Source organism: Sparus aurata, chromosome 24 (assembly GCF_900880675.1).
Source record: "Sparus aurata chromosome 24, fSpaAur1.1, whole genome shotgun sequence".
NCBI lineage: Eukaryota > Metazoa > Chordata > Actinopteri > Spariformes > Sparidae > Sparus > Sparus aurata.
Genome location: NC_044210.1, coordinates 12,425,904 through 12,453,550, shown reverse-complemented (window position 1 = coordinate 12,453,550; position 27,647 = coordinate 12,425,904). Strand labels below are relative to the sequence as shown.

The 27,647-nt window shown below is 43.9% G+C and overlaps 1 protein-coding gene across 3 annotated transcripts in view; it reads left to right on the top strand.

Annotated features, from left to right (window-relative positions):
• The window catches only part of ncam2 (neural cell adhesion molecule 2), a 381,752-nt gene that overhangs the window by 68,886 nt on the left and 285,219 nt on the right, over nt 1–27,647 (top strand). For all 3 annotated transcript variants that reach the window (XM_030409972.1, XM_030409971.1, XM_030409970.1), the window contains exon 2: nt 7,801–8,095. In XM_030409972.1, the coding sequence (XP_030265832.1) occupies nt 7,801–8,095 (295 nt within the window). The remainder of the gene's footprint in view (nt 1–7,800; nt 8,096–27,647) is intronic.

Sequence of the window (27,647 nt, the reverse complement as noted above, 5' to 3'; positions counted from 1 at the left end):
CCACCACCGTACCTTCCAACTCCAATTATATCAGTCCTGAATATCCAAATGGAAAACGCTGTTTAAATGACCTGTATCAAGTTCGGAGTGGAATATTATACCCGTTTCACACGAGCACCCACTGTTGTATTTAACGGGAATGGCTACAATCGGCATTCACTCGCAAAGCTATGATGCTCGTTGAAGTTAATGACGTTGGCTCGTTGCGTATCATCGTCGGTGACTTCCATGCCAGCTGACTGTTCAGTGCTGTGTGTGTTCAACTCTCAGTGGAGATGGGAGATGCGAGGTGTCTCACTTCTTTGCTACCTCCATCATCTATGTGTCTAAGTCTTTAAAAACATATCATGTTTTCTTGATGTCTAATGAGATATGTGATTGGCAGCTTTCGCCTGTTACGGTTATTCCAGCGTGTTTGTGATAATGAAGGGTTAGGGGTTAAGGTTTTTTACACACGCAAGCAAATTCATCCGCCTGAAATGGGAAATGTGTCTTCCTCATTCGAAACACACATATATAAATGGCAAAATGTTTCATTGTCTGCATTTTTCACTTTCTTATGTGTCTGTCAAAGCAATGTCATAGTAAATAAAACCATTTTGTAGGCGACAGGTGCATGTTTTCACTGCTATTGTTGTATTTTTCACCCGTTTGGATGGATCTTTTTTCCCCAATGGAAAAGAGGTGAATCCATCTATTTTGTTTGTTTTATAAGTATGTGAAATAACACAAAAGGTTATAGAAGAAAAGGGAGTTGGGGGGGGGAAAGCAACAGTGCACAGATTCAGATGCTCACTGTATTTTCTTGTGATTTGGTTCAGGCTCCATAAACAGACTTGCTGAGGCTGCCGATCTGAGCATGCTCTGAAGGGGACGACCATCTGGAAGCCCCTTCCAGGCTGACAGACATTCAATTTATCTAAGTCTACATCACTTTGGACCATTTACTGTATACACACAACTGAGCATGTGTAATTTTTCTGAATCAACACTGTTCCAGCAGCTCTGCTCTCTGTCATTTGCTTAAAAACATCCATGCACCACATTAATCATAATAATCCCGCTTTTTCTTCTGTTGAATACAAAGTGTGTTTCGTGTCGGAGAAGTTGCTGAGGCAGGCGTTTTTTTCTTGTTTCTCGCCGCCTCAATTTGAACAAATACACAATGTTTTCTTTACACTTGAGGGGAGGAAAAAAAACAAAAAACACTTTAGGCAATGATGTACATAACTGTATTTGTTTCAAGGAAGTGCTCACTTTCATGCGGCTTCATAACGCATAGTGTGGCATATTATCGAGGGAGCTGGTGTTTTGACAAGCAGCGTACACCCGCTCACTCCTCGCTTTGAGAGGAATTTATTAAAAAACGTGCCTATTTTTCTTTGGGGAGATCTGTGGAGATGAGAAAACTGTTAATATATTTTGAAGGACAGAAACAAAGAGTGGCTGGCTTCCTCTTCCCTCTGGCATAGACAGGTCAGTACTCTACACGTGTGTCCAATCCCAGAAGAATGAGCGTGATATGAGATTTTCATTGTGACTTTGACTCGTTCGTATTGGATTTGACTCTCGCGGAAGAACACAATCTGTTTGGCAAAAGACCTGTCACACTTTTCTTCATGTTTATTTTAAAGTCTCCCGACAGAATAATAAGGAGAGAAGCATTAAACAGTAAATGTATCATAAAGATCCCAACAAATGTAAATACGTTCCTGATTTCAGTGGATGGAGGAGTACTTGGCCTGAATTGTCGGAATAGAGGGGAAAATACTGAAAGGTGCCTGTCAGTTGTTAGATATTATATTAGAGATTATCAGTGGCGGACTTATGATGTTTCAGGGGCAGGGGTTAAAAAAATTAAAAAGGGCACCACATGCATAGGTGTGCTCTCTTACAGTGAAGAGAGAGCACCTATACCGTTTCATTCACCATAATGGCACCATCAAGGGTACTTTATTATGTCCTACCTACAATAGGGGCATCGAGAGGACACTTTCGCTGCGTTTTTTTTTTTTTTTACATGGGGGCACCAGGGGTCAACTGCCCCCTCTGCATTCCACCAGTGGATATATGTAGCCAGTTTACATACTGTTGGTTGTCTCAAAATGTCTGTGAAGTAACACAGCTGCCATATAGATGTTGTGGAGTATAAAGTAGATGTTCACAGGTTAGGGTTAGTGTCACTCAAATTAGAAATGCCAAAAGGTAAAAATACTAGGGCTGTCAAAGTTAGCGCGTTAATCGCGCGTTAACGCAACATCCTTTTAACGCCGTTAATTTTTTTTAACACGCGAGTAACACTCGGCATTAAAAAAAAAGGGAACGAGCATTGTTTGATTTACGGCCGTCAGAGGCACCTGTAGTCTTGATCCAGAGGGTGGCAGAGGAATAAGAAAGGGAATCAGAAGAAGAAGAAGCAGGGTTGGCATTCGGGAAAAACACGGTAGACTGAAAAGTGAAAGTAAATGGAGAAAGGACTTATGAACAGCAAATTCACTTTCAAAACACTGCCAGATGGTTCAGTCCATAGGACAAAGGTTATCTGCACCTACTGTCGACATGAAATGAGTTACCATTGAAGTACGTCGAGTCTCAAATATCATTTGCAAGCCAAACACATGGCAGATGCAGAGAGCCCACCGCCCCCTCGCCAAAAGCAGACATCAACATGTTTTGATCCCATTTAGGGTGAGGGGATATTTTTTGAGCCTTTTATTTTCCTGCATGATTTAAAGTGTTGAATAAACATTTCCATAAAGCAAGCATGTTTTCCCTTTCTTATGTTGTTAAACGTATGAAGAACATGAAAAAAATACATTAAGGTACATTTAGATCAGAAAGAAATGTAGCAAAAAAAATTGCAATTAATTTGTGATTAATCGCGAGTTAACTATGGACAAAATGCGATTAATCGCGATTAAAAAAATTAATCGTTTGACAGCCCTAAACAATACTAATCTGAAACTGCTAAAAGACACTTTTTTTGCTTTCTATCATCTTTCTGAAGTTAATATTGATTGTACAGTGTTGTGGCTTTGGCATCCTACTATAACCATTCACATTTAAGGGGTCGGGGGGGTGGGGGTTTTGGGAGGGACTGGAGGCGTGCTATTTGTTTGTCTGCTTGTGTTTTGCTTTCTGTTTGTTTGTTGTTGGTTTTTTTGTTTTTGTTTTTTTCTCTTCTTTCTTTATAGTACTATTATTATTATTTGGAATATGTTTTTGTGGGTATCAGGACATATGTGTATGTATCTGTGTTAATTAAAAAAAAAATAATTATAACCATTCACTGTGCTATTTAGTCCCCCGCCAGGCTTGAATTATCCCAGAAAAATTAAGGCCGAATTAAGGCACAAAGGAACCAAAAAAAGCATTGTCTTCCCCAGTCGCTGTCCACAGGTAATGGTAGGAGAGCTGGAATAACCATGAAAACACTGCAAAAGAAAAATAACCCTCTTGATGGAGGAGGCAAAGAAAGAGAGTGATAGAAGTCAAGGTTAAACAAGAGTGAACAGATATTCATTCGCTCAATGGAGAGCGCTCCAGTGTTGTGAAAGTCTGTGTGGTCAAATCGACATTCTTTCTGCTAAATCAGTAAGTAACAAAGCTGCCTTCTTAGAAATACGACCAATGTTTATGCTGCCTTTTCAAATCCCTAAGAGGTTCTGTTTCTTTTGCTTTGGCCAGTGTAACCGGGCTATTAGCAGTAGCCATGTTGCAACAGTAATACCACAGGGAGACACAATAAAAGTTGTCTTTTACTGCTTTACACAAATGTACATCCAACAGAGACCTCATATCACCACGGTCACTGTTACTACCACAGTTAGCTCAGTTAGCCGTGCAGCTAGCCGGACTACCAAGGGAGTGTTTGTGAAGTTGATATCTTTTCAGCACAGTGCAATGACGACTTTAACAAGATGGCAGATCATTTTAGTTAACTTTATAATGTTTAACTCAAATTCTTACAAATTGCACCTTATACAAATTTCAACCGCGTTCTATACTTTATCAGTTCACACCATCGTTGTAAATAATTTTAGAAGGCTCGTCATGTGTTAATTTAAAATCAGAAATGCGAACTTGTACCAGCAGCTCTCGAGAAGACATTTTGAAGTGAAAGCTTTTTTTTTATTCAATGACATGTCGTGGAGAAGACTTGTAAAAGAAAATACTATGCTGACATTAAAATTCATGAGCATTGCTCTCGGGCCACAGCGCTTTAGTGAATGTTTCTTCCTCTCCACCACTGTATCTGGCTGTGGAAGATATTAATGGACTGTAACTTGAAGTGTGTTGTGTTATTCTGCAGAGGTCACAGCAAGAGCGGAGATACTACAGTGTTGACAAGACTTGTGAGTAAGCAGGGCGATGCACATTTGTCCCGAGCTAATGTGATGAAAGCCATTTGTCCCCCGCGCTTTAAGATCGAAGGAAGACTATGGATCACGGCGTGTTGACATTAAACATTGCATTTTTGCCACAGTGTTTGCTGAGAAATTGCAGCTCTCGCGTTAATGTAGGCGTTGTAATCGCGGGTCAGACATCGAGGCTTTGAACTGTTAAGTGCTGCACCACCAGTGAGTTTTGCAATAAACTTGAAGCAATAATGCGTCTTCATCACTCATCAGGGGGATGCTGCGTTAACTTTCTTAAGACCTCAACAATGAATTATCTGTGCATATTACTCCAGCGCGAGGCCCCCTTCTTCAATACAGCCATTTAACTTGGTTGCCAGGGCAACAGGCTCGCTCGGGTGACAGCCGTGATGACGGAGCGATCGCTGACAGACTGACTTCAAGACAGGCCACAAGTTCTTCCACTGGTGCAAAAACACTTAGTCTTTCTTTCCCCCCGGTACAAAGGAAGCTGCATTATGCAATCCCTTGCAACAGTGAAGTGGCGCGTCCGTATCGATGACATGTTGGCTGTGAAATGGACTGTGGACTTAAAATACAGTTGGGCAACGCCTGACAGCAGTAATTATGTTATTATTCATTTAAAGCAAATGGAAAATGTGCCATTTTAAAGCAGCATAAGGATGCAAATTATAGTTCTTCGCTGATATATGAACACGTAACATTCTGAAGGAAGCATGGCGAGCGGGCATGCTGCCTTCATGGACCAACATTAGTGTAATGCGACCATCACTATGATGACAGGAATGCAGTCGTAATATCTCCCAGTGAATGCCGCGATGTTAGTTTTGCAGAAAGAGCATGAAAGAGCACATTTTTTATGTTCAAAAGCCGACAGAACTCTTCAGACCAAAGCACCCAAGGAAAACATGAACTCGGACGCAAGATGCTCGCCGGTCCAAGCCCCGCATTCGCACTCGACCTTCTTGCTCCGAGCAAATGTTCTCTCCTCTTTAAACAAATTCGTTTTTTTTTTTGTTTTTTTTTTGCAAATGCCGAACAGTTAATGTCAAGAGTATTTCACACAGAGGTTGGATTTTTCTACATTACAAGGTCCTTTTTAGCCCTCTCTCCATCCTGTTAAAGGGCAGGTAGACGGTGTACAGAGGAGAAAAACCCTGAACTTTGCTATTTCGATGACTCCGGGAGCCACACTGTTTAAACAATTAAAACCATAAATTTGCACTGTTTCCATCAAGGGAGCCAACTGTCACAGGAAAGAACAGAAGCCGGAGCGAAAATCACACTTTCACTTGTTCCAAAGAATAATGTATGATTAAGTTTCTCTTATAATGATCACACCTTTCAGCGAGGGAGAAAGTGGAGGAATGTTGAAAAGGGGTCTTAACGCAGCGAGGCCCTGAGATCTTACCTTGGGACCAACAATGTCTGTTAAGTAATTGCATCGGTTTGAGATGAACTCTTACCAGGTTTTCTGTTCTGCTGCGTTCTTCAGCGAACATTACAAGATAAAAAAATATATAAAAATACGAATCTGCAGCCTGGCCTCGCTTGGAAAAATGATTTCCGGGCTCCATTTTCACACCATTTCCCAAGCTTCCACTTAGGTTGACCCAAATTGCACCATGACGAAATCCTGGAAGCCAACAACTCACCTGTAGATGGCTGTTAGGCAGGTTGTGACTGTTCCCTTATCTGCCCCCTGTTACCTTCATTGCATCAGTCTGTCCGGCGACTGTGGGGAATTACAGCTGTGGAGAACTTTTGACACTTGTCCGTTCAGAGCACAGCAATATGGGTCAAGTCTAGTGCTAAAAAAAATGAGTTGTTGTTGCCACGAAATGTAACCCGGAAAGGACGCCACAGCTATAAAACCATCCGGCAATCAAACATGATGTTTTCTCAAACTTACTAGACATATTTCTTGATATGTGGAGGGGCGATTCAAGTTTTTTCTGGCTGTTAAGGCTTCATATATATATCCTAAACCCAGCCTCCCAAATGAGGACTATAGATAGATTAAATTATCAGTTACACATACATAACGTCTTGACTAGGTGTTCTGTCAGTCTTAATTAATCCCTTAGTTCTGAGATCTCTTACTTTGCCTCTGCATGAGGTGATAAACACTGCCGTTACATATCCCAGTACGTCAGAGCAGCTGAACTTTGTTTTATGATGTGTTGATGAATTCTTTTAGTTTGAATCGGATGTTATTATTTCAATTCTGTTGAATATTTGCCCAACAGATTACTTGTCGGTCAAGGTCTAGGGCATGACGTCTGTCTGTGTTCGTTGTGTTATCACCTGTGTTTCACCTGAGCCTGTTGTTATCCCCAATCCCGGTCCAGTGTCCTCCAGTGTCTTCCCCGCGCTTTGTGTTTTTCTCGTCGTGTTCTTTTCCTGATTTGAATTTTTCAGCTGTTCGTTAAAGCTCGTTTTTAGTTCCCAGTCCTGTTTCCTGTGTGTTTCTGCATTTGGGTCCTCACTGTTTTATCTAAACGTAACACGTCCCCTGCCAACAGATCTGTCTCTTGTTACTTCCTATTTGTTTACGATTTAATCCTGTATGTTAAGGAAGACGTTGGTGTTGGAACAAAAATATAAAATGGCTAAATGGCTAGTCTGGTGTAATCCCAGGCTCCTGAAGCCCCAAAATCCCAAATAGAAGTAAAAAGATGGGTTTTTGTTTTATGCCCTTGAGTGCGGTCGAGCTTTTCCAGCTGCCTCGGATGAAGTGCTCACCATAGCTTTTACCTCGGCAGCTACAGTGAACGTTTGTGCTTAAAAAAGGATGTAAATAATGTCAGAAAATCGACATCAGGAGGGAGTCAGGGATGGTTGGGCAGTTTATTCATTGAGCTTTGACCCAGGTGACCAGGGTTTGAGTCCTGTGTGAAGGAGAAAAGCTTGGTGGTGAATAACCGACCAGTGTTGGTGGCTAAACCTAACCGAGGACTTTTGGTGCATTTATTTTGAAAATATTAGGTCCATGTCTAGAGTCTCAACCCCTTCTACACTGACAGCCTTGATGGAAATTTCAGGGGCATAGATTATGCTAATGATCCACTCCTGACCAACAGGTGTTCATTCGGCTGATGTAATCGATCAAAGCAAAAAGTTGTGAGATACGAAAAGGCTCTTGCGTGAGACCCTTATGGGAGTATCCACCTTATTCACACAGAGAAACATCCCCTCGCTTTTCAGGGACTGAAATGTATGCACTGCTTTTCAAGGTTCAAGGGGCCCAGAGCTGGAAGGGACCCAAAGAGGGCAACCAGAATTCCTAGATACACCCCTGCTCCGGAAAGATATCCCCCCTTTTAAACATGCTTTACTAACCCAATAAAGTCCTGCAAAAAACATAACCATATTTGCTTTCCCCCTCTTCCTGTCTGTTTTTCTCATCCGACGCTTCCAGCGGCCGGGACTGGAGAGAAGTGATGCTGGAGGGGGGGTCCTCAGCGCAGAGGCAGGCGCGGTGGACGAGCGGCGAGCGAGCGGGAGCGCGCGTATAGGAAGGAAGGGAAGGAAGGAGCTGAGGCAGATCAGTCGCCAGCGGAGCCCAAGACGGCGGATGAACGGAGCCGAGCGTGTGTGTCGCCCTTGTCGTTTTTATACAGCAGCAGAAAGCAGCGTCCGGCGGCCCGAAACCTGCCCGAAAATGATGCTCAAACTCGTCCATCTCCTCGGGGTGCTCGTCTGCGGCAGCCAAGGTAGGGATTGTGCGGGCGAGCGCGTTGACAGCCTCTCGCTTTGCTGACTTTGTGGACAAGTTGAGTGTATGTTTGTCTTTCTTTCTTTCTTTCTTTTTCGGTGCCATCGTGATCTGCAGCGGGCGGAGAGAGGGGAGAGCTGGGGGTGAGAGTGGCACAGAGGAGGAGAGGGAGAGAGAGAGAGAGAGAGAGAGGGCTGGATTGTTTAACTGGACGTTATTTTGTAGTTGAAGCACGTCTTGGAGGGGCCAGAATGCTTTTCTTACTGAAAAGGGGGATTATGATGGGGTCCCTTTTTTTTAAGGGGTGGGTGAGCTGTTGACACACTCTGTACTCTCCGGACTGAAACTGTTGTCTCCATCATATTCTTTAGTGTTTTTCAAAAAAATCCTTTTGGAAAATACTGCTTGTTTTTTTTTTCTCTCTGCTCCAAATCGATGCCGAACTTAAATTGACATCACGCATGACACGATCAGAATCGGACCACCGCCTCTCCGGTCCACTCTGCCTCGCTGCACACTGTAGAAACCTACAGTGGATGTGAGATCCGTCTTGTTCTCTCCATCCCACCACACCACCACCACCACCACCTGGAGTGTCTGCTGCGTCTTGTGCGCAGGCTGTGCGTGGCGAGACCGGGCCCCGATGTGCGGGGCGCAAGAGTCTAAAAAAGAAAAAAAAAGAAAAAATCATACGGAAAAGTTTGGAAATATGAGCCGCATTTCGGTGACAGCAGAGTTGATTTTTGGAGGCGGGGGAGTCGTGTGCGCGGCGCACCTTGGTGTGGAGGGTGGGCTCCGTTGCGCGCCCATGTGTGTGCGCGTGTGTGTGTGTGTGTGTGTGTTTGCGTGGAGGGAGAATGAACATGTTAGTTGAGTGACCGCCGATCGGAAGCGTCACATGCGTGTTTTTCAGTGCAGCCTCTCGTATACTCTGTGTCCTAAAGCGGAGGGAGAAATGTGCTCTTGGGGCGAATATCTGATCTCTCCAAGCGCTGATTTACATGCGTGAGACGCTGCTGCATTTCTGTGGTCCAACAAGTTAATTTGCATCGAGGAGGATGAGATGGGTTATCTCACCCCTGAGGTGTGATTTAAAAAAAACAAAAAAACATAAAAAACAGAATGTCTAAACATTTTTTTTTTTTTTTTTTTTTTAAGATGAGAAAGAGAGAGTGGCTGGGTCTTTTCTTGCAGTGTGGCCACGTTGGGTTCCTGGCGCACAACGGCAGGTGGGGGTAGAGCGCTGCAAAGTGCTGCCAAGAGTGAAGCCACATGAGCCGCCGGTCGTTAGAGCATGTTGCATCTCATCCAGTCACAGCCCACTTCAAGGGGTTGTGGGTCCAAATGTGAAGGGGGAAAAAAAAGAGATGGAGAGTCATAGATATTTTCTTTTTAGTATGCTGCACGTAAAACCCAATTTGAGGTGTAAAAATGACCATGAATTTTAACAACGGGCCCCCCTGCGATGCTACTAAATGTATGATTGTAGCGCTAGATTTGCATAACGTTTAGAGTCAAGCTGTGGTGTGGCGCTGAGATTTCTGGGACAAACCTTCGCCAATGGGAGTGCTTAAAGGGGCGCTGTGCGGGTTTTGGAGAAGAAATGAAAACTCGAGGAAATAAAAAAGAAACGCAGACATATTTATTCTCTCTACGACTGAGTAAACAAGCTGTTCTCAGAGGACGATGAGGTCCACAGGACGCTGCTCGAAGCTAGAGGTGGGGGGGTCCTCCAAATAAGAGATTATGTTGTCCTTTAAGGTCAGTTTGTACATTTAGTCATGAAAAGAGAGTTTGTTGGGGCATAAGAACAACCAGTCATCCATGATCTTAAAACGTCTACCCCCAGACTACGTAGAGCTCCTTTAAATGGATGTTTTGCAGCCGACCCTGACAGGAAACTTCTCAAGCACACACGAATGAGATGCTCCACGCCAGCTCAACATCGTAACAAGAGGGGAGGTTACTGGCAGTTCATATATCCGCCCTTACAATGGAAACTACTGTTATGATCAGCTTCTTTCATGGGCTGGAATGATGACATAGGCTATACTGTTCTCGCGCCTTAACTGGAATATTCATGGCTTTGTTTCTTGCCCTTTGTTGCACGCGTATTACATCACCCCGCCAATTTCCATTCTTATACTGTGCTTTTTTTTTTTTTTTTTTTTAAATGTGATAGCAGCATCCACATAAAATTGACCTATTAGGCGATGCAGAGAACCTGCTGTAATATGAATAATAAGGCTAATTTTGAGTTGAAGGGCATGTGCTGGAGCTGGAGAGTAGGATGCTAAGCTCTTTCATCAGCGTGTGGCCTTGGAGCAGATGCAAAAGCATCAATGAAAGGACAAGGACCAGAAATCAGCACTTCATGACGGCAGATGGGGAGAGTCTCCTATTCCCCTCTGGGTCCTGAAGGAAAACATTTGCTTTTTGAAGTCCCCAGCTCACCGTGTACCTCCTGCACTTGAGTATGCATCCTTGAAGGTTTATGTATTTGGCTTTTACCGATGCTTAGTACAATGAATTATATGCTTGCTTGGGCTCACCCGGGACTCGCCGATGTGATGTTAAGTGGCGTAATTAAGATATTTCGCTGTATCTCTGGGGGGAAATGTCAGTGGCGCAGGGTTTAAAAGATTTATGCCCCTGTGCTTAAGTGTCTCTCATTGGACCCTGAGCCCGGGCTTAACCGTGTGTGTGCGAGGTTTGCTTACATCCTGTACTTCTGCTTTCTGTACATGCTCACATGAGCGATTGTAAATGCAGGGGGCACACATTCACACTGTACTCCGCCTCAAACTACACGGATGAATCGCTGGGTAAATATTAATGAGGGCAGCACAGATTTCTTTTTTTTTCTCCTCATGAAATCGCACCACCAGTCCTGCGAGAAGCTTTTTCCGTAACCCCCACAAGTTTCCCTCTATCTCCCGCCACACTGATGACTTGATCCTGGAACAATGCTGCACACAATTCTTAACGCCATGCAACACCGGTCACAAACTCCCATTAAAGACATGCAAAGCTGTTCACAAAAGAAATGGCCTGTGTCTCGGTCCTGCAAGGTGAAATTGATTGCATTATTTGATTAATAGACTAGGACGGAGAGCATACATACAGAGAGCCAGTGTATATATGAAAAAGGAATCGCCCCCTCGAGGCAGCCGCATATGAGAAATCAATTTAAGCAATGACTGGAGTCAGCAGGCCTCTGAATTGTACAAAGGGCAATCTCAGTGTTATGGATATGCTATTTATTTGCCCGCAAGCTTTTTGATTTCTCATGTGTGCCCTTTAGCACTCGATCCGCCGAGTTCAGGCCTTAACATTGAATCTGTACGCCACATATAGGACAGGAGGAGAATGTAGAAATCTAAACACCTGGATACACCAGCGAAGCACCACCAGAGATCAGTGCTGCAGGGTTGTTGTCAACCGGCGGGGGAACGAAATGGCCGAGAAGGAAATGAGCAGTCATTCTGACACATGACATCACCGTATAATTTTACTTCCTACCTGCATGTGCTCCAGTCTATTTCCAAACTCCACTATAGGACTGTTAAATTATTAAAGAGTAATAACAGTGGCTGTGTGACAGAAACTCGGCACAAATGGCTCGTTTCAGCAGTTCCAGGGAATCCATGTATATATCTCTTAAGTATCCTCATCATATAGTCATAACTGGATTACTGAACGGGGCAACCAGGGAGCACCTGGATCAGAGACTGTTTTATGTTGATTCTTGTCGGAGAGTCAAACGACTACAAAGAGACTTGAAACAATCCAGAGAGATGCAAAAATAACAGCAACAAGACTGAAAACAAGGACAAAGAGACAACAAAGAGACACAAAACGACTACAAAGAGACCTGAAACAATGAGATGCAAAAATAACGACAGAAACACAATGGCAGACGCACAAAATGACCACAAAAAGACAACAACTACAAAGAGATCCAAAACAACCACAAAGAGATCACAAGAAGATGCAAAATGACCACAAAAAATAACAAACACAAGATGACTACAAAGAGATGAAAACCACCGCAACAAGGTAGAAAACGACCAAAAATAGATGCAAAACAACAACAAGGCGACATAAAAGGACCTAAAAAAACTATGACAGGACATAAAATGACAACGAAGAGACTTGAAATGAGACAAAGAATGACCACAACAAGGTTAAAAACGACTGAATGAAGATACAAAACGACCACATTGACACAAAAGTGACCACGAAGAGACTCAAAATGAGGTCAACGACTGCGCCTATTGTCTGATAATCCAACCCACTACATAACTAAATCCACTGGAAAGTTTAGAGGTCGTCTTCAGTGCAGTGCCTCGCTTAAGAGTTGCTTGACACCCTCTGTGTACAAGCTGTACAGACGTCAGCTCACTGCCTGGTTAACAGGATTAGTATCAGGGATTAAGATATACTGTGTGGCAAATGTGTTCTTACTTATTTGTGGACAGTATTGTCTGGTAATGTCACATTCTGGGCTTTGAGGTAACTTCGGTTGTAGTGGAGGTGCTGAGAGGAGAGATGACTTTCCGACAACAAGCTCCAGTAGGCGGCTCGGATTTAAAATAAACCTTCAGTTAGTTCGGGAGGCTCGGAGCAAAAACAGCAACATGTTTAACAATGCCCTCTGCCAACTTCAGTCTATTTTCACTCAAATTACCCATTATTATCATGGAAGTGACTAATGTTCTCCTCGGGGAGTCTCTCCCAACCTGAAGCCAAGAAAATGTAAGTCCTCTTGTAGGAAGACTTTGGCACTCAGTGTATTCCATATTCTGAATCCTCGAAAGAGAAAATTGAGAAGGATGGAGTGAGCAGTGATACGATTTATACAGCGGCAGGAAGGGAGGAAGAGATTATGTTTAAAAATTCATTCAATTCAAGTGAATCTGATTGCATCTAGTTAAATTGCATTGCCAGAGATTGAATCAAACTCTGTGGAGTTACACTGTGCCAAAATTAATAAAATGTAATTGAATCCTGTCGAGATGGAATCAAATTAGGCCAGAGTGACGTGATTGGAGGTGGCAGCTGCTGCATGTTGCGGCGTGCGCCTGCGGGGTTTGTCTACTGTTTTACATCAGTTTGGTGCTAGCCAAGCAGGAGACCCTTTGGCTCCTGCGTGTGTGTGTCCTGCCAGTCTAAATGCCAGTCTAACTAGCAGGCTAATAGGCAGAGCCAGAATGCCAGGGCGACAACAGAATCAGTGGGCGCTGTGGCTGCAGACAGATGGATGGAGAAAAGTCTCCCTCCCTCTGTTGCTTAGTTTATATGTGAAGCTCCTGCATGGGACACATAGTCATTCACTTCACAGACTAGACGACCTCTCAGGGGACGCCGCTCTGTTGGTCTGGGGCTTGCGTTTGGGTCTGGGCACCGGAAAGCAGGATCAAATGAAGAACAGAGGGATCGGAGAAATGGCAGAAGAGCTTCTGAGGCACGCCAGTTTGGGCTGCGCATTTTGAGTGACCCACATAAGCCGCAATAATAACTACACTGAAGCCTCTTGGTTTGCCTCACAGAGGCGTAAATCATTGGTGAAATATAAATTGCAGAAGTCCTTTTCTTTGAGGAATATCAATGAGATGATGTTATATTTTTGTCAGTTTCAAAAGTTTTCAAAAGTTGTTGCGGTGTAACCCTCAAAGTTTGAATCATCAGTAAAAAACAAGGACAACCACGAAAGTTCAAATATACGTTTATTTTGTTCACTTCTGATGTTAAACGAGTTGAGCCTGTCATTTCGGCTGTTGCAAGATCTCTCAGAGCTCTTTGAAATTACCAACCAACCACTCTCTGTATCTTCTCGATATGATATAACTTGTTTACTTATTTAAATATATGCATTCTCTGATAAAAGCCGCATAGTCAGTGAAATTGGCAAAAATATTCGCTCACAATCCCTCCTTAAAGACGAAGCTGCATGGAAACCAGTCTTATGAATCATCATTATCTCCGTCACACACACACACATTGCAGAGTATGAAATGTAGCAATTAGTCATCCTTTGGTATAACACATTCCTTGGTATTGAAAAGCCAAGAACACCAAGGTCAGGTCTGAATTTGCCAAATTAAACAAATAAGTCACACGTTGGAGGAAACCTCACAAACCGCTTTAACTCCTCTCTGCCTATCTACTTCACCTTCGCGTAACATTGCACCAAGCATCAGGCGTTGCTTGGATTTGGGGAGTTTTTGAGAGAAAACTCTCAATGTCAGTCTTTGCACTTTGTTTTTGGAAACACCATCTGGTGATTTGTGGAGTCCTCTTGCATACTTATGGCTGGACTCGCCAAACCAACGTCCAGGAATTAGCAGCAATGAAGGTCGACTGTTGAGTCTTGAACACATCGCAAAGACTACATACGATGGTGCCAGTTGTCTGTGTTCGTCATTCAAAAAAGCACTCTATACTAGATATGGAAACCGTTGTCAGTGATTGAGTTGTGTTTGTCCTCCCTTTTCACAGCACTATTGTGAATATAGCCCCCAGAGTTAGGGTTGCAATTAATTTCAACCTTAACCCTTTTGGTGCTGAAATGATAGATAGTATCACAACAGGCTCAAAGGGCTGACCGCCTACCTGTTGTTTCTTAAGCACACTGTGTTGTAGAGTTACAACAGTTCAGTCTATACCTGCTGTACCATACCGGTAGCTAATGAGCTAAACATGCAATAACTTGGGTATCGCCTTTTTAACGAGTGAAAAAGAAGTTGCCTGCAGGTGAAACTTTTCTGAAATTGGACAAATAAATTGGAATGGTGAACAGTGAATAGGTGCAGATACTGGTACTGTACGAGGCTTCACAGCGGATGCACACACAGAAATAATAAAAAGCCTCTTCATGAGTCATCATTCAAAAGGACTTTTTCAGGGAAGCGGACGGATGCGCTGCAGCAGGTGAAGCCCGGTGGAGTGAGTGCCAGCTCACTGACAGATGGAATTTGGACTCAGAAGGCAGTAAGATGGACGTAGACGGATGACAGGACTGGGCGGCTGGATGACAGACTAACAGACAGTTGAATGTGCGAGTGTGGTGACACAGATAGAACCATAATGAAGAGGAGCTATCTATTGACAGCCAAAGAACAATATTTTTCATCCTTTCCCTGCTGGATGTGTGCCTTGCATGAAGTGAGCATTAGTTAGTGCTCTCCCACAGAGGCTGCTGAATGTCTATGTGGTCCATCACCGTGATTGAGAATTGGGCCAGTGCTAATTGTGGCTGTGCTGGCAGACAGATAGTAATGAGAGAGAGGCACAGGCTTTTGGAAACACCTGACAATGTGTTGAGAGCAGGTTGTGGCCTTGATTAAGCATTCTTGAATAGAAACGTGCCTGTGTTGAATCCTCACATGCAGGATTTTGGATCATTCTTGGTATTGAACCACAAGACTTATTTCCCAGTAACTGATGTACGTCTGTAGCACAGAATTTCAAAAGTGCCAAAAACTGGCACTGAATGTCCAAGGTTTCTGTCTTGTCAGACCTCGTCTCTGTTCAGATTGTGCTTGTTACAGAAAAGATTTTTCAGGTTTTGATGTTTGGCTGTCTAACCATTATTCAACAGAGAAGTTTTGTAGAGCTTTGTAGAAACATGCTTTTGAATTTCTCAAAGTAATGTCTTAGAAAATTATTATTTTGTTGTGGTACCAGAATCAGAAACGTTAAATGACAATTCAGTGACAAGCTGTGTTTGTTCAAGAAAAACTGTCAGACACAATCCAAGGCTCAGGAGCAGCCACTAAATGGACCTTGTAGTTTTTGTCAATTGTTAAGGCAGGCTATCTTACAAATATGACCTTTAAATAAAAGCCAGCCCTGAAATTGGACCATGTAATTCCACTACAAGGTCCATTTAGTGGCTGTCCATAAGCTTTTGATTGTATCTGACAGTCTTCTTGAACAGACGGAGTTTGTCATTGAATTGTAAATGCATACATTTCCGTCTTGTCTTTGCACTTGAAGGACTTCTTGAAAATTGAGAATTAAAGCTTATTCCTCACATTTGAACCAACAGCTGATAAAACAGTCCGACCACAACGTCCATTTAGCAGCATTTGGATGCTTTCAATCATATAACAAGATCCTACCCAGGAGATGGAGTCGCCATTGTATTTGAAAAGCTGAAAAAGTGATTTCCATTTTTTAAGCAATTTAAGGACGTTCTGTCCTTGTTGACTGTGAGATGATTGAGATAGAGCTTCAAACACCCAGAGATTGTATAATTCTCCCAAGCCTTGGAGGAATATGTGATCCATTTTGTTTTCAACGTGTTTTCCAAGCGTTTTTGACTTAATGTTTGATAAGGAGGCGACAGGAAATGCGCTAAGCAAGGGGAGATGACAAAGGTCTGCGGATGCACTCAACCTGCATCTTATTCTCCAAGGCCACCGGGACAAAGTTGTTTAAAGCCAAGATAATAACATAATAGCAATCGGTAGATAAAATCAGCCCTTAAATCCAATGGCAGGGGAAAATGAAACTGAAAACTCTGCTGTAGACGTTTACTGAATGTGAGCCGGTCTCGCTCTTCGATGGCATCACCTCCTGTCTCCTCTTTTCCTGCTTGCGTTGCAGTCTGAGTTCTCCCTGGGGCATACAGTATTAAGTGATCTTCTGCTATAGTTTTGTGGCTGTGTATCTATCATAGTTCCTTGTATCCATTCATCCACCCATTCAGAGAGTGGGCCCTCAGCTTGTCATCCCTGCTGGTTAATTAAGACAAATTGTGATTGATGGATTCTCAAGTGAATCGTGTGTGGTTCCGTTGTTGACCCGCCCAAGGAGATCAACCCAGCTGCCAATCACGGCTCACAATGGTCTCGTAACAGGGGCTGGAAAGAGTCTGAAATGTTGGGGTGATATCCCGGTTAAACCCCCCTCTCAGTGGTACTTCCCAGCATCAAGATGACTTTAGGTTGTCCAGCGTCCTTGCGGGATTGCCTCTGCTTGGAAATGATGCAGAGGCCATCTTGAAAAGGGATCAGTCTTCTCAGATTTCTTGCCTGGTGGCCAATATCCTTGTTTAGGGGAGGCAGCACTTGATGAGGAATAGATGAGAGGGAAAGACGGAGGAGGATGAGGAGGGGGAGGAGGAGGGACACTTGAGATGTGTTCGCGGTGCAGCAGAATAGCTCGCAGTGAGGCCAAACAGTCTCTGCTCTCCTGATTGCCTCTCCATGCCAGACAATCTTCAAACGGAATCTCCTAATGCAATGTGGGCCAGCTTATTTTTGTTTCTATCTCTTCTCGTGTGACTGCTCTCTTTCTGCCGTTTTTTTCCCCCTCCCATTTCTTCCTCTTTTCATGTGCTCGCTCCGTGTCGTCGTCCTCCCACACGGGTCTCATCACCGGCGTCTGCAGGGGGGAGATATCCTGTTCTCCCCCTACGTGGGAAGCTTTTTCAAGAGGCACCCGTGCTTAATGGTATTTGCTTGGGAAGCTAATGATGTTTGTTGTTCTGCTGCTCAATATAGTTATTAACACCTATGGATTTTATGTTACTTAACTCTCTTCTGCACAACAGCAGTCAGGACTCTTCAACTAGCCGTTTCAGGGTTGTTCCGTCAAGCGTGTTATTATCTCTCAAAGTCATAACGATCGTTTTGCAAGCACTCAGAAGACGCACCAGGCAACTTGTAGGCGTGTTTTTAATTACTTTCCATATCAGCATAACTTTGCATCATTCCTCGCTGGCCTGCTCCCAATGTGGGCGCTGTGGGATTGCTTGTCTTCCCGCCCACAAACCGCAAAGTTCCCAAGGACGCCGTTCCACCATGGGAATACACAAAGGATCTCTCCGTAATTAAAGAACCTGTCTTATCTTAACTTGGATCGGATGTTTACTGACGCGCTGGCACTCCTAGTGAAATAAGTTTCCTCACGTGTCAGTCCCAGCCCAGCCTCGCCTTTGAAATCACAGGGTCCCACATGAGACACCCAGCTGAGGATATTTTTGGATCAACTTGACTGTCCTACCTACCAAAACTTCTTTTTTTGTTCAGGAGCTGCATGTGCACAGGCACCCTGATATTAGTAACCTCCGTTCGTCAAACCTGCGTGACTGTAATTGGACTTTCTTTGTCATTTGTGCATATTTAGAGGCAGGGAAAGATCAAGTGTGATGCTGTAAGAAGTTGATAAGGAAGATTTGTGGGAAGGGATCTTGCATCGGGCCGTGCTTTCATGTGAATGTATATGCTGCGGGGCATGAGTCCTAAGAGGAGAGGCTTGTGATCTTGTGCATCCACGTATGCCTTTGTAGCCAGCAGGCTCTTTTTGATAGAGCCTGCTTGTAATGAGCTCCACAGTGACCCAAACACCAGGAAACAGAGATCGCTTCTATATGATATGACATGCAAGTCCGAAATCAAGATTTGTTTCCTTACAGTTATAGATTCTTGTACATATTTATGTGTATTTGCCTGATGTTTACGACTCCTCACAGCAGGTTGCTGCTCATAAAACTCTACAAGCGCCACCTTTTTCACTTGAAATTCCTGTTTTTGTGGTTATACTTGAAAATGGACTCATGACAGAACCAGATTAGATTTCTCAGAGCATGCTACGTTGAAGGAACAGAGCGTATTCCAGTTAGCAAAAGCCTGTGTATTGCTCCAGGAACCAAGATTACTTTTATTTCACGCTGCTTTTCATCCATCCTGGAAAGTCGGGAGTAGGCGACCAACGGAATGATAGATCGTCTCAGCACTTGGGGCGAAAGCCACAGACGCGGACGTGGAGAAACATTGCCATGCAGCTCCTCAGTCAATAAGCAACAAGAAGCTCTGCTGGAAGCTGCGAAAGGGGATGCAGTACTGGCTGTGGCAGCTCTCTCCCCAAGGAGGCGGCCTGAGCCACAAATTAATAGAGCGCTCCCACATGATCGGGGAGTTTCATTTGGAACCGTCACGCTACATAAAGCCCCACAGAAATGAGGAGTACACTGAGGTCCCCGTACACTTCCCCAAGAGTCCCCAAATAACCTGTGTGATTGTTACACTGCCCACTTCTCCCCCACCTTTGCACCTCCCTCCTTGAAACTCCAGGGCAAGGCTTTGCCCATGCTCATCCTGGTTCAATTACCACAACTCATTGTCTCCTTTTTCCTCCCTTTTCAAAGCGTGTCGCACATATCCTGTCGCCCCTGTGGTTTGCAAGCTCTTAAAAACCTCTCAAAAATACTTCCACAATAACAGTGATGATGCAAAAAGTGCCAGAAAAGAGACTGATAATGATTAAAAATTGAAAACATGGGAAAATATTTTAAATTCATCTAGCTGCCCCGATTTGTTGACCTACAATTTTTAAGCTCGTCTTAACATTTCTGCAAAACTCATTTGACAACAGCATGAAATCATAAGTGACGAGCGGTGGCGAGTGGTTTGCCCCTGAGGCCCGCTTCACTCTTATCATTATCTTTGCAATGCCTGAGATTAGACACAGCCACCAAGTCTCTCACAAACAGCATGCCCCAGAGCGAGGATTAACACAATGACTAATCACTCAACTCACTGGACACAAAACATACAGTGCTGATTCATATGTTGTCACAACGTCTGCTTAATAAAAATTGGCGTAGAGGATTTGCTTCTGGCGTAACATCGTACACAACCATACGTTTGGAGAGAATAACCCAATTATCTTTTTGTCTCAGTTTAACAATTTGCACAATAGTGGTTTTAGGAAACATTAAAAATAGCACATTTAAGTTTTTTTGTAATGCCTGGCATGTTGCAGGGTCTTCAGAATCTATTTTTTTTTTATATGTGTGTACATTGGCTAATGATGCGTCAGCAGTAGCAGTCTTCAATTATTAATGAAATTTCTATTTATAGCTGTGCTAGCAGCCTGGATGGCAGTGTTGGTCAAGCATAGGTTGGTCCACCATTTTGCTTCAGACTGAGATCGCTTAAAAAACAAATGGATTTCCCTGAGATTTTGTTCACACTTGGAAGATCCCTTTAGTTTTCCTCTAGCACTACTATCAGGTTGACATTTTAAGGTTCAAGTTTAATTTAATTTATCATTTTACAACACCAAACCAAATAACATGAACCATTTTATTATGTGAAGTATTGAGGATGAACTGAGGAGACTCACAGCCTGAGGAATGAAGCTGCTTTGCAATCTGGTGGTGTGCGAGCAGAAGCTTCTGTGTCGTTTTAGCAGGGTGAACAGACTGTGGCTGGGGTGGGTGGTGTTTCGTAATGTAGGATGCAGGATGAATTGCAGAAACTTTGGTGATTCCATGACTTTTCCTTGAGCCGATTATGTACTGAAAAACATTACAACCAGGTGCACCTAAAAGTGTTTCTCACTCTTTCTGCAGAGCATATGCAATGTACAGTAGATGGGAGGAGTAGAGCGAGGGCAGATCGTCAACTAGTAAATCAATAGTTGATGTTGATCTCTTGGACAGTTAAAAAACAATAAAAGTATAAACTGCTTCAATGGGTCACCAGATATACTTGGGTGGCCATTAATATACCTAGGCAGACTGCCTTAGTGAAGTCTATGTGTGGAAAACACCAAAAAAATACAGATTTGTACATACATTCGTCTCAAAACTCCCCAGAGAATAGAGTGCTGCATGGATGCTGTGTTTTCATAGTCCAACCCGGAACACGAGGGAACCGTAAATGCAAAAAAATGCTAACTTATTTCCGGAGGTTAGGACTCATTCCTGCAGCACTCTAAATGCCTTCAGTACTGAAGAAGAATAAAAAAAAGTGGGGTGGGAATATTGCTCTCATTTAAAACCCAGTTGTTGTTTCATTCTGGTCCACTGATTCCACTCTCAGCGGAGAGGTTGCCTCTTCTATAATGAGTTCTTCTCAGTATGTGATTCATACGCGACCGAGAAAAGTGAAACAGCGCAGGAGGGGGCCTGACACCAAAAACTGATATTTAGTGTTGATGTTTCAGTTTGCTGAAAAATGTATCTGTCCAACGTTGCTGTCTACATTTGGCCAATTATCTGTGGGGATAGAATAATACACCAGCGAAAACAAAACAGTCCTTGAATTGATAGTAACATCGCTAAAAGCATTTTTAACATCATTCCACCACTTGTTGCTGTGTTTATTTGATGTAACACATAAAATACATGACTACAGGGAATTTAAACATCACAGCAGCCCACATGTAAGTCCTTCGTGGTGAAGGTCATGGAGTTATTTTTCTCTGAAGGCGCCACTAAAATCATCATGTTGGCTCTCACAGAGCATGTACCGGCCATTTATTTCTAGTTCTGTGACATCAAAAGAGAAAGGGGCATTTTAGCATTACAACTTTGAAGTCTGTGTAGTGTTGTTTGCAAGAGATACAGTACAGTGTAACAATTCTCACCACAGTGCAGGCCTGCCCTATTGATCTATTGTCTGGGACTGTAGCAAACAATTTTGCTTCTCTCTTTCTCTTTCACTTTGTTCTTCCTCCTTCCAAGAATGAGTATCTGTTAGCTTTATGAATACTGATCACTGCTCTCTGCTCCTTCCCCGCTCCGGCTTCCACCTGAGGTGTTGTCAAGAAAGATCCCAGGAAGCGAGAAAGAATCATCTTTTTCAATTCCGCAGTTATTGTTTGAGTCAAAACTGAGTTGGCGAGAAAGAGGTGTGCTGTCGAACAGGAACACAAGATTTGTCTGAATTTTTAGCCTTTGCTAATGGAAGATTGACGTAGCTTTCATTATTTGTCACCCAATGATTGATTAAAGAGATATTTTGTGCTCTTTATCAGGTTCCTAATTTTATGTTGGGTTACTGCTAGAACAGGTTTACATGCTTTAATGCTCAAAAAACATATCAGTGCTCTCATACTGTCCAGTGCTGCAGCTCTGTACTCCCCCTCTGTCTGAAACACTCCTGTCTCTTCAAGACACCTCCTCCTGAATAGCCACTCTGTTCTGATTGGACAGCTTACGCACGTCTGAGCCATAGCCAGCACTGTTAATGACAACAGAGCAGCTGTTCAAAATATATTTTTTTACTTGCGAAACTAGCCGATCATGCATGTTGTTTTAGCTCATGTTGCAGGATGTTTTAAATGCACAAGAAGCTAAATAAAAGGAATAAAAGCTTACGAGGTCTCCTTTAAAGGGGCACTATGTTGTACACTCAATTCAGAATTTTAATATTTAGAATATTTATGAGGTAAATAATTCAAATCAAATCATATTTTTTCCAAAAGTGAATAAATAAGCTGTTCTCAGAGAAAAACAAAGTCCCCAAAACACTGTTTGAAGCTAGAATAGGTGGCAGGGTCCGCCATAAATAAACAAAGTAAAACACTATGAAAAAGTGTGTTGTCCTTTAAGGGCGGTTTGTTTATTCAGTCATGAAAACAAAAGAGAGTTTGTTTAGACAAAAAAAGTCTTTCTCTTCTAAATAAAACCTGATAAAAGTGCCCCCTCAACACACGTCTTACCAGCTGTCACCCCAAGCTGGTCTCGTCTCACCACCTGCTTCTCACACGGCGCTTACATAACCGTTCACTTGCATAACCTGAGAAAACGGGGAACAGAAGGAGAAAGTCCCTTCAGTATCTTAAGGTGCATCGCCACGCCCGACCAGAACCATTTGTTACGAGCGAGGGGGGGAGCGGTGTTTGCTGTGGAGCTTGCCAGGCGTGACGCACGGCCCTGGATGTCATGTCACTCCAAGGTTGTTTAATAGGAGTCTTTTTTTTTTTTTTTTTACTGTCATGGATTTCATGCCGCGTTTGTGTGTGTGTGTGTGTGTGTAGGATGTGAGCCCATCCGAAGCTCGTAGGTCATCCCGCTGCGAAGCCCGGCGCTGTTACGTGTGTAAATCAAATGTGGGTTCTTGCAAAGAGCTGCTAAAGTGGAAAATGAGTTATAAGGAGGGATGGATCGCGGCTGTGTGTGTGTGTGTGTTTGTTTGTGAGCGTGTTTATTTCAGGATTCTGCTTACTCTTTGATTTCCGCTGTTTTGGGTTTTGCCCCCCTTCTAGCTCAAGGCCCCGAGCGTTTGAGTGAGGATGCAGCGCCCGCATCTGCCTGCATCAGCAGAATAATATGCAAAACAACAAACACGCAGGCATGCAGGAGGAATCTCTCTTTCACACACACACACACACACACACACACACACACACACACACACACACACACACACACACACATACACATTGGAGATCTCCCGGACTCTCTCATATTAAAGCCCCGGCTTGAAATCTTGAGATAATTGCAAAAAAAGTTTTAATTTAATGTTCGACCATGCGATGCGTGTCGCCGGCGTTGACAGGAAAATCGGATAAGTGGAGGAGAAAAGTTCAAGCACTGAATCAAAATCAGGGACCTCCCAGCTAGCCGGTGATTATAGTCCAATCATAATCTCTTGGCGGGATTCCTACTTCAGTAAGCGATCGTGAGAAGGCCCCCGATATTCCATCAGCAGCACAGGGGGAGGGAGATGCACTCAGTGTGGCTCGTGCTCAACATGCTCAGCCATCTGCGGCGTCTTCCCCGGCCACAACAGAGCTGCGGGGACTCCTGCGGCTTTTGGAGAGAAGTTCGAGCTCTCTGTGGAACGTAAAACGCCTGAAAAACATAATCGGGCGCTTGTCTTCTCGCTCATCTCTGTGAACCAAGAATCAATTAGATTATTTCACAATCCCGGAGTAATCCCAGCGCGCAATAAAGCAGTCAGTGTGCGGCTTGTTATGCCGATTATCTGACAGCATGTGTTGGGGCGGAATGGGTGCAGCGCGCCTTTTCGAAAACCTCCACAAAAGCGGCTTGACATCTGAGCAGCAGGAGAAATCAGCCGCTGGAGCTGTAAGTCACTTTAAATGTCGGTCTCCCCGCCGTTTTTGACACCTATCTCGGGATTGTCGGAGGAGCACGCCGCGATATTGAACTTTCACCTTCTGATGCTCGAGTCAAACTGCGCCGCGCTCGCTTCTGCTCATAAGGAAAATCCATCAAACGAACTGAGGAGAGGTTAAATTCCTGTAAAAAAATAAAAATAAAAATCTGTCTCCCGCCTTCAGCTAACAGCGACTCCTGAGCTCTGACCACAGGAACCGGCTCCACACTGTGTGTCTGTGCGTAAATAAACACGTTATTTGCCCATTTCACAGGAGCGAGAGTCATGAGGAAACGTGGGGCCTCCTGCGTCCGGCGCGCTAGTAGGAGAGAGTGGCCATTGTTTGCTGTGCAGGGGCCGGCGATGCTATCACTGCTAATCTACTGACTGGGTTATTGTGCCGGGAGCTGCCAGCAGAGACAGCACCGCTCCATATGAAGCTCAGTGGGGGCCGGGCGGAGAGCTCGAGGTGTGTGACAGTGCCCATATGTGCATACTGTGTGTGCTGCGTTGGGTTGTGAGGACAGATAGCGTTTGGTACGATGACCTTCCTGTTAGCATCAGCCGGGCTTCCGTGGGCGTTTGCACAAGGCCACTTTGACAGCTCCACACGCAATTATTCTTCCTGCTGTTTAATTTCCCAACATACAAGTTTGAATTGTCTTTTCAAACCTTCCCGACGCCGCCAGGAGCTCAATTCTGGTCCAGGTTGCTTATTTATCTGCGATTGATTTGGCATGAATGCCATCAGAAAGTAAAATCACCTCATGAAATATCCACTCTGCATAAGCTGATACATCCCACGGATACAGATGCAAAAAGGGACATGACCTGCACAGAGAAGAATCTGAATAATCATTCAGTTCATGGAAAAAAAAAGCATTGCCAACTATTATGGTAATCAATTAATAATTTAGGTGATTTTTCTAAACAAAATGCAGATGAAAAACTCGCTCTAGCTTCTTGCAGTAATCGAGAGGGTTTCCTACTTTTCTGTGTCTCTGCTGCATTCGGTTTTAGACGGCTGGTTGGACAAAAAACAAGAAGTCTGGGGCACCACAGTAGCTCAGTTGGTGGAGCGTGCAGTGCTTCCCACAGGATTTCTTGAAACTACAATGGAATGGACGTCAGACCCTCTAGGCCTGCAACAACATTTAGCACATTTCAAAATTTGGGGACTTTTTCATGGCTTTACTGGACAGAACAGCTGAAGGGTGACGGGAAAGGAGGTGAAAGAGAGGAGGGATGACACGCAGCAAAGGGCCACAGGTCGGATTCGATCCCTGGGCTGCTGCATTGAGGACACAGCCTCTGTACATTGGACACATGCTCTACCACCTGACGAACTGGGACTCCCCAATTTAGGACATTTCAGGTTAAATCCATCAATCTGGTGCACTTTATCAACGTTAAAGATCTTTAATGCTATTACGAGAGGTTTGAAGATATTTCCCTTTGAGTGTGAAACAAGTTAGACTGCCGTTAATGGGAAACTAGCATGCGCCCAATGTGCGGAGGCTGTTTCCGAGCCACTGTCCTTCGAGTCCGACCTGTGGCCCTTTGCTGCACGTCATCCCCTCTCTCTCATCTATCTTTTTTCTGTCTCCTCCCTAAGCTGTCTTTCTGAAAAACAAATGAATAAATAATGCAAATAAAAAAAAGGGAAACAGTGGCATAGAAATTTGGCGGCTGCTGTGTCCTCCGCAGCAGCAGCCCAGGTTTGACTCTAACCTGTGGCCCTTTACTGCAAGTCATTCCCTCTCTCATATTTTATTTCGGTCTTCTCTCTCACCTGTCTGTCTGATAAACAAATACATAAATAATGCAAATAAAACAAAGGGAAGCGGTGGCGTACAAGTCCTGTGCGGCTGCTGTGTCCTCGCAGTTTTGACCCCAACCTGTGGCCCTTCGCTGCTTGTTGCACCCACTCTTTCCCCGTTTCCTGATGCTCTTTGCCTATCCTGTCAAAAAAAAGTAATGAAAATACAAAACAAGCAATCCGAAGCAAGATTTACTTCTTTCTGACATGTTGTAGCCGCACAAACCTCATTTTTATTCACGCACACGCCTGTCATCCAGGCGCTGTCACGGTTAAGTCCATACTGTTGTTCGTTTTCCTCGCGCGGTCATGTAAGGCAGATGTAAACAATAAATAAGGCTGCCGGGGAAAAAAAAATCAATGGCAGGGGTGCGTATTGTACGCGTGGAGGTGCGTTAATGAGTTCTCAGCTCATCACCGCTGCATCATCTTCACATCATTCGTTCCCATTGTTCCAGTCTCCATGTGGGGGTCGTTACTGCCCTCTGTGCGTCTTTATTTCCTCATCACGGAAATTAAAATGAAAAACAAACTGGGGGGGCGTTATTCGCTCACATGTAAATGATAACAAATCGATTCCTATAACATTATATGAATGTATAAACAGCCTAATTCGCAGTGGTTTTTATATGATAGTCAGACAGAGTGCGAGTGTGTGTTTCCTCCAGGCCCTCAAATTGGTTGTACAGTATTTTAGTGTGTATTTAAACAGTGTGTCTGATGGCTCTATTTAAGACAGTGTGTGTGTGTGTGTGTGTGCAAGCGCGCATGTGTGTGTGTGCCACGCACCCGTGTGAACAAGTGATTTATGGGCTGTTTTTAATCAGGCGCTAGAAAATGTTATTAGACAGCCTTCTCCCGCTCCCCTCCGCCTGCAAATGAGCCGGCCCCCGCTGCACCCTGGGATAGCCTCCTGTAATTAGTTCTGGGAACTCACCTGTTACTGAGCGAGATCGGGGGGGGGGGGGGGGAAGATGGAGTGAAAGGGTAACAAGCAGACGGATAAACAAACAGAGAGGAAGGGGTATAGGGTGAGGGAGGTCGGGGGTGAAAACAAGGACTAGAGAGGAAGAAGAAGAGGAAGTGGTGCAGGATGTGAAAAGAAAACTGACCTCAGCATCAGCACGGCTCTTGGTTCGCCGGCCTTCTAACAAGCGGGCTGCCTGTCTTCTCCAACATATATTAAGATTGGATGATGATGGGGAAAAAAAGCACTCTGTACCTCATGTTTTTGGGTCTTGTGTGTGAAGACTCTGAGTTGTGTCCACAACTGCAGAACTTTCTTTACTTTCAGGGAAACGACAACAACCATCATTTGGAGGAAATACTAACTAGACAGAAGAATAGTGACTTAATGAGAGGTCAAACTGTCCGAAGCGCTGCATTGTTTCCCTCCTATTGTTCATTGTTTGGAGGCCTTCATGGGTCTCATTATAGCCCCTATTAGGTCTGCGTCCTCATCAATACCACTGGAGGAAAAGCCACCTCTGCTGCTGCACATATGTATCACTGTGGAATAATATCATATCATTTGTAACCTCCCAGTGGAATATAATCATAGCATTGTTCAGATATGAACATAATGTGTTATCACGGTATAGAATTTTCTCGCCAGAAACCTGCAATTTAAAAAAACTGAGACTGTAAGTCCCTTAAAGCTACACTCATCAATATTTTATATTACAAGAGCGGTATGTAAGAATCAGCCACCTGTCGTATTCATGCTTTTTACAGAAAGAAAGCATAGTAACCAACTGTTTTAAGACAAAAAAAAACAAACAACAATCCATAAAATGGTTCCATGCAGCTGTTCCACCATAATCCAAGTCTCTAGAAGCCCTGAGATCCCAGATTTATTTGAAAAT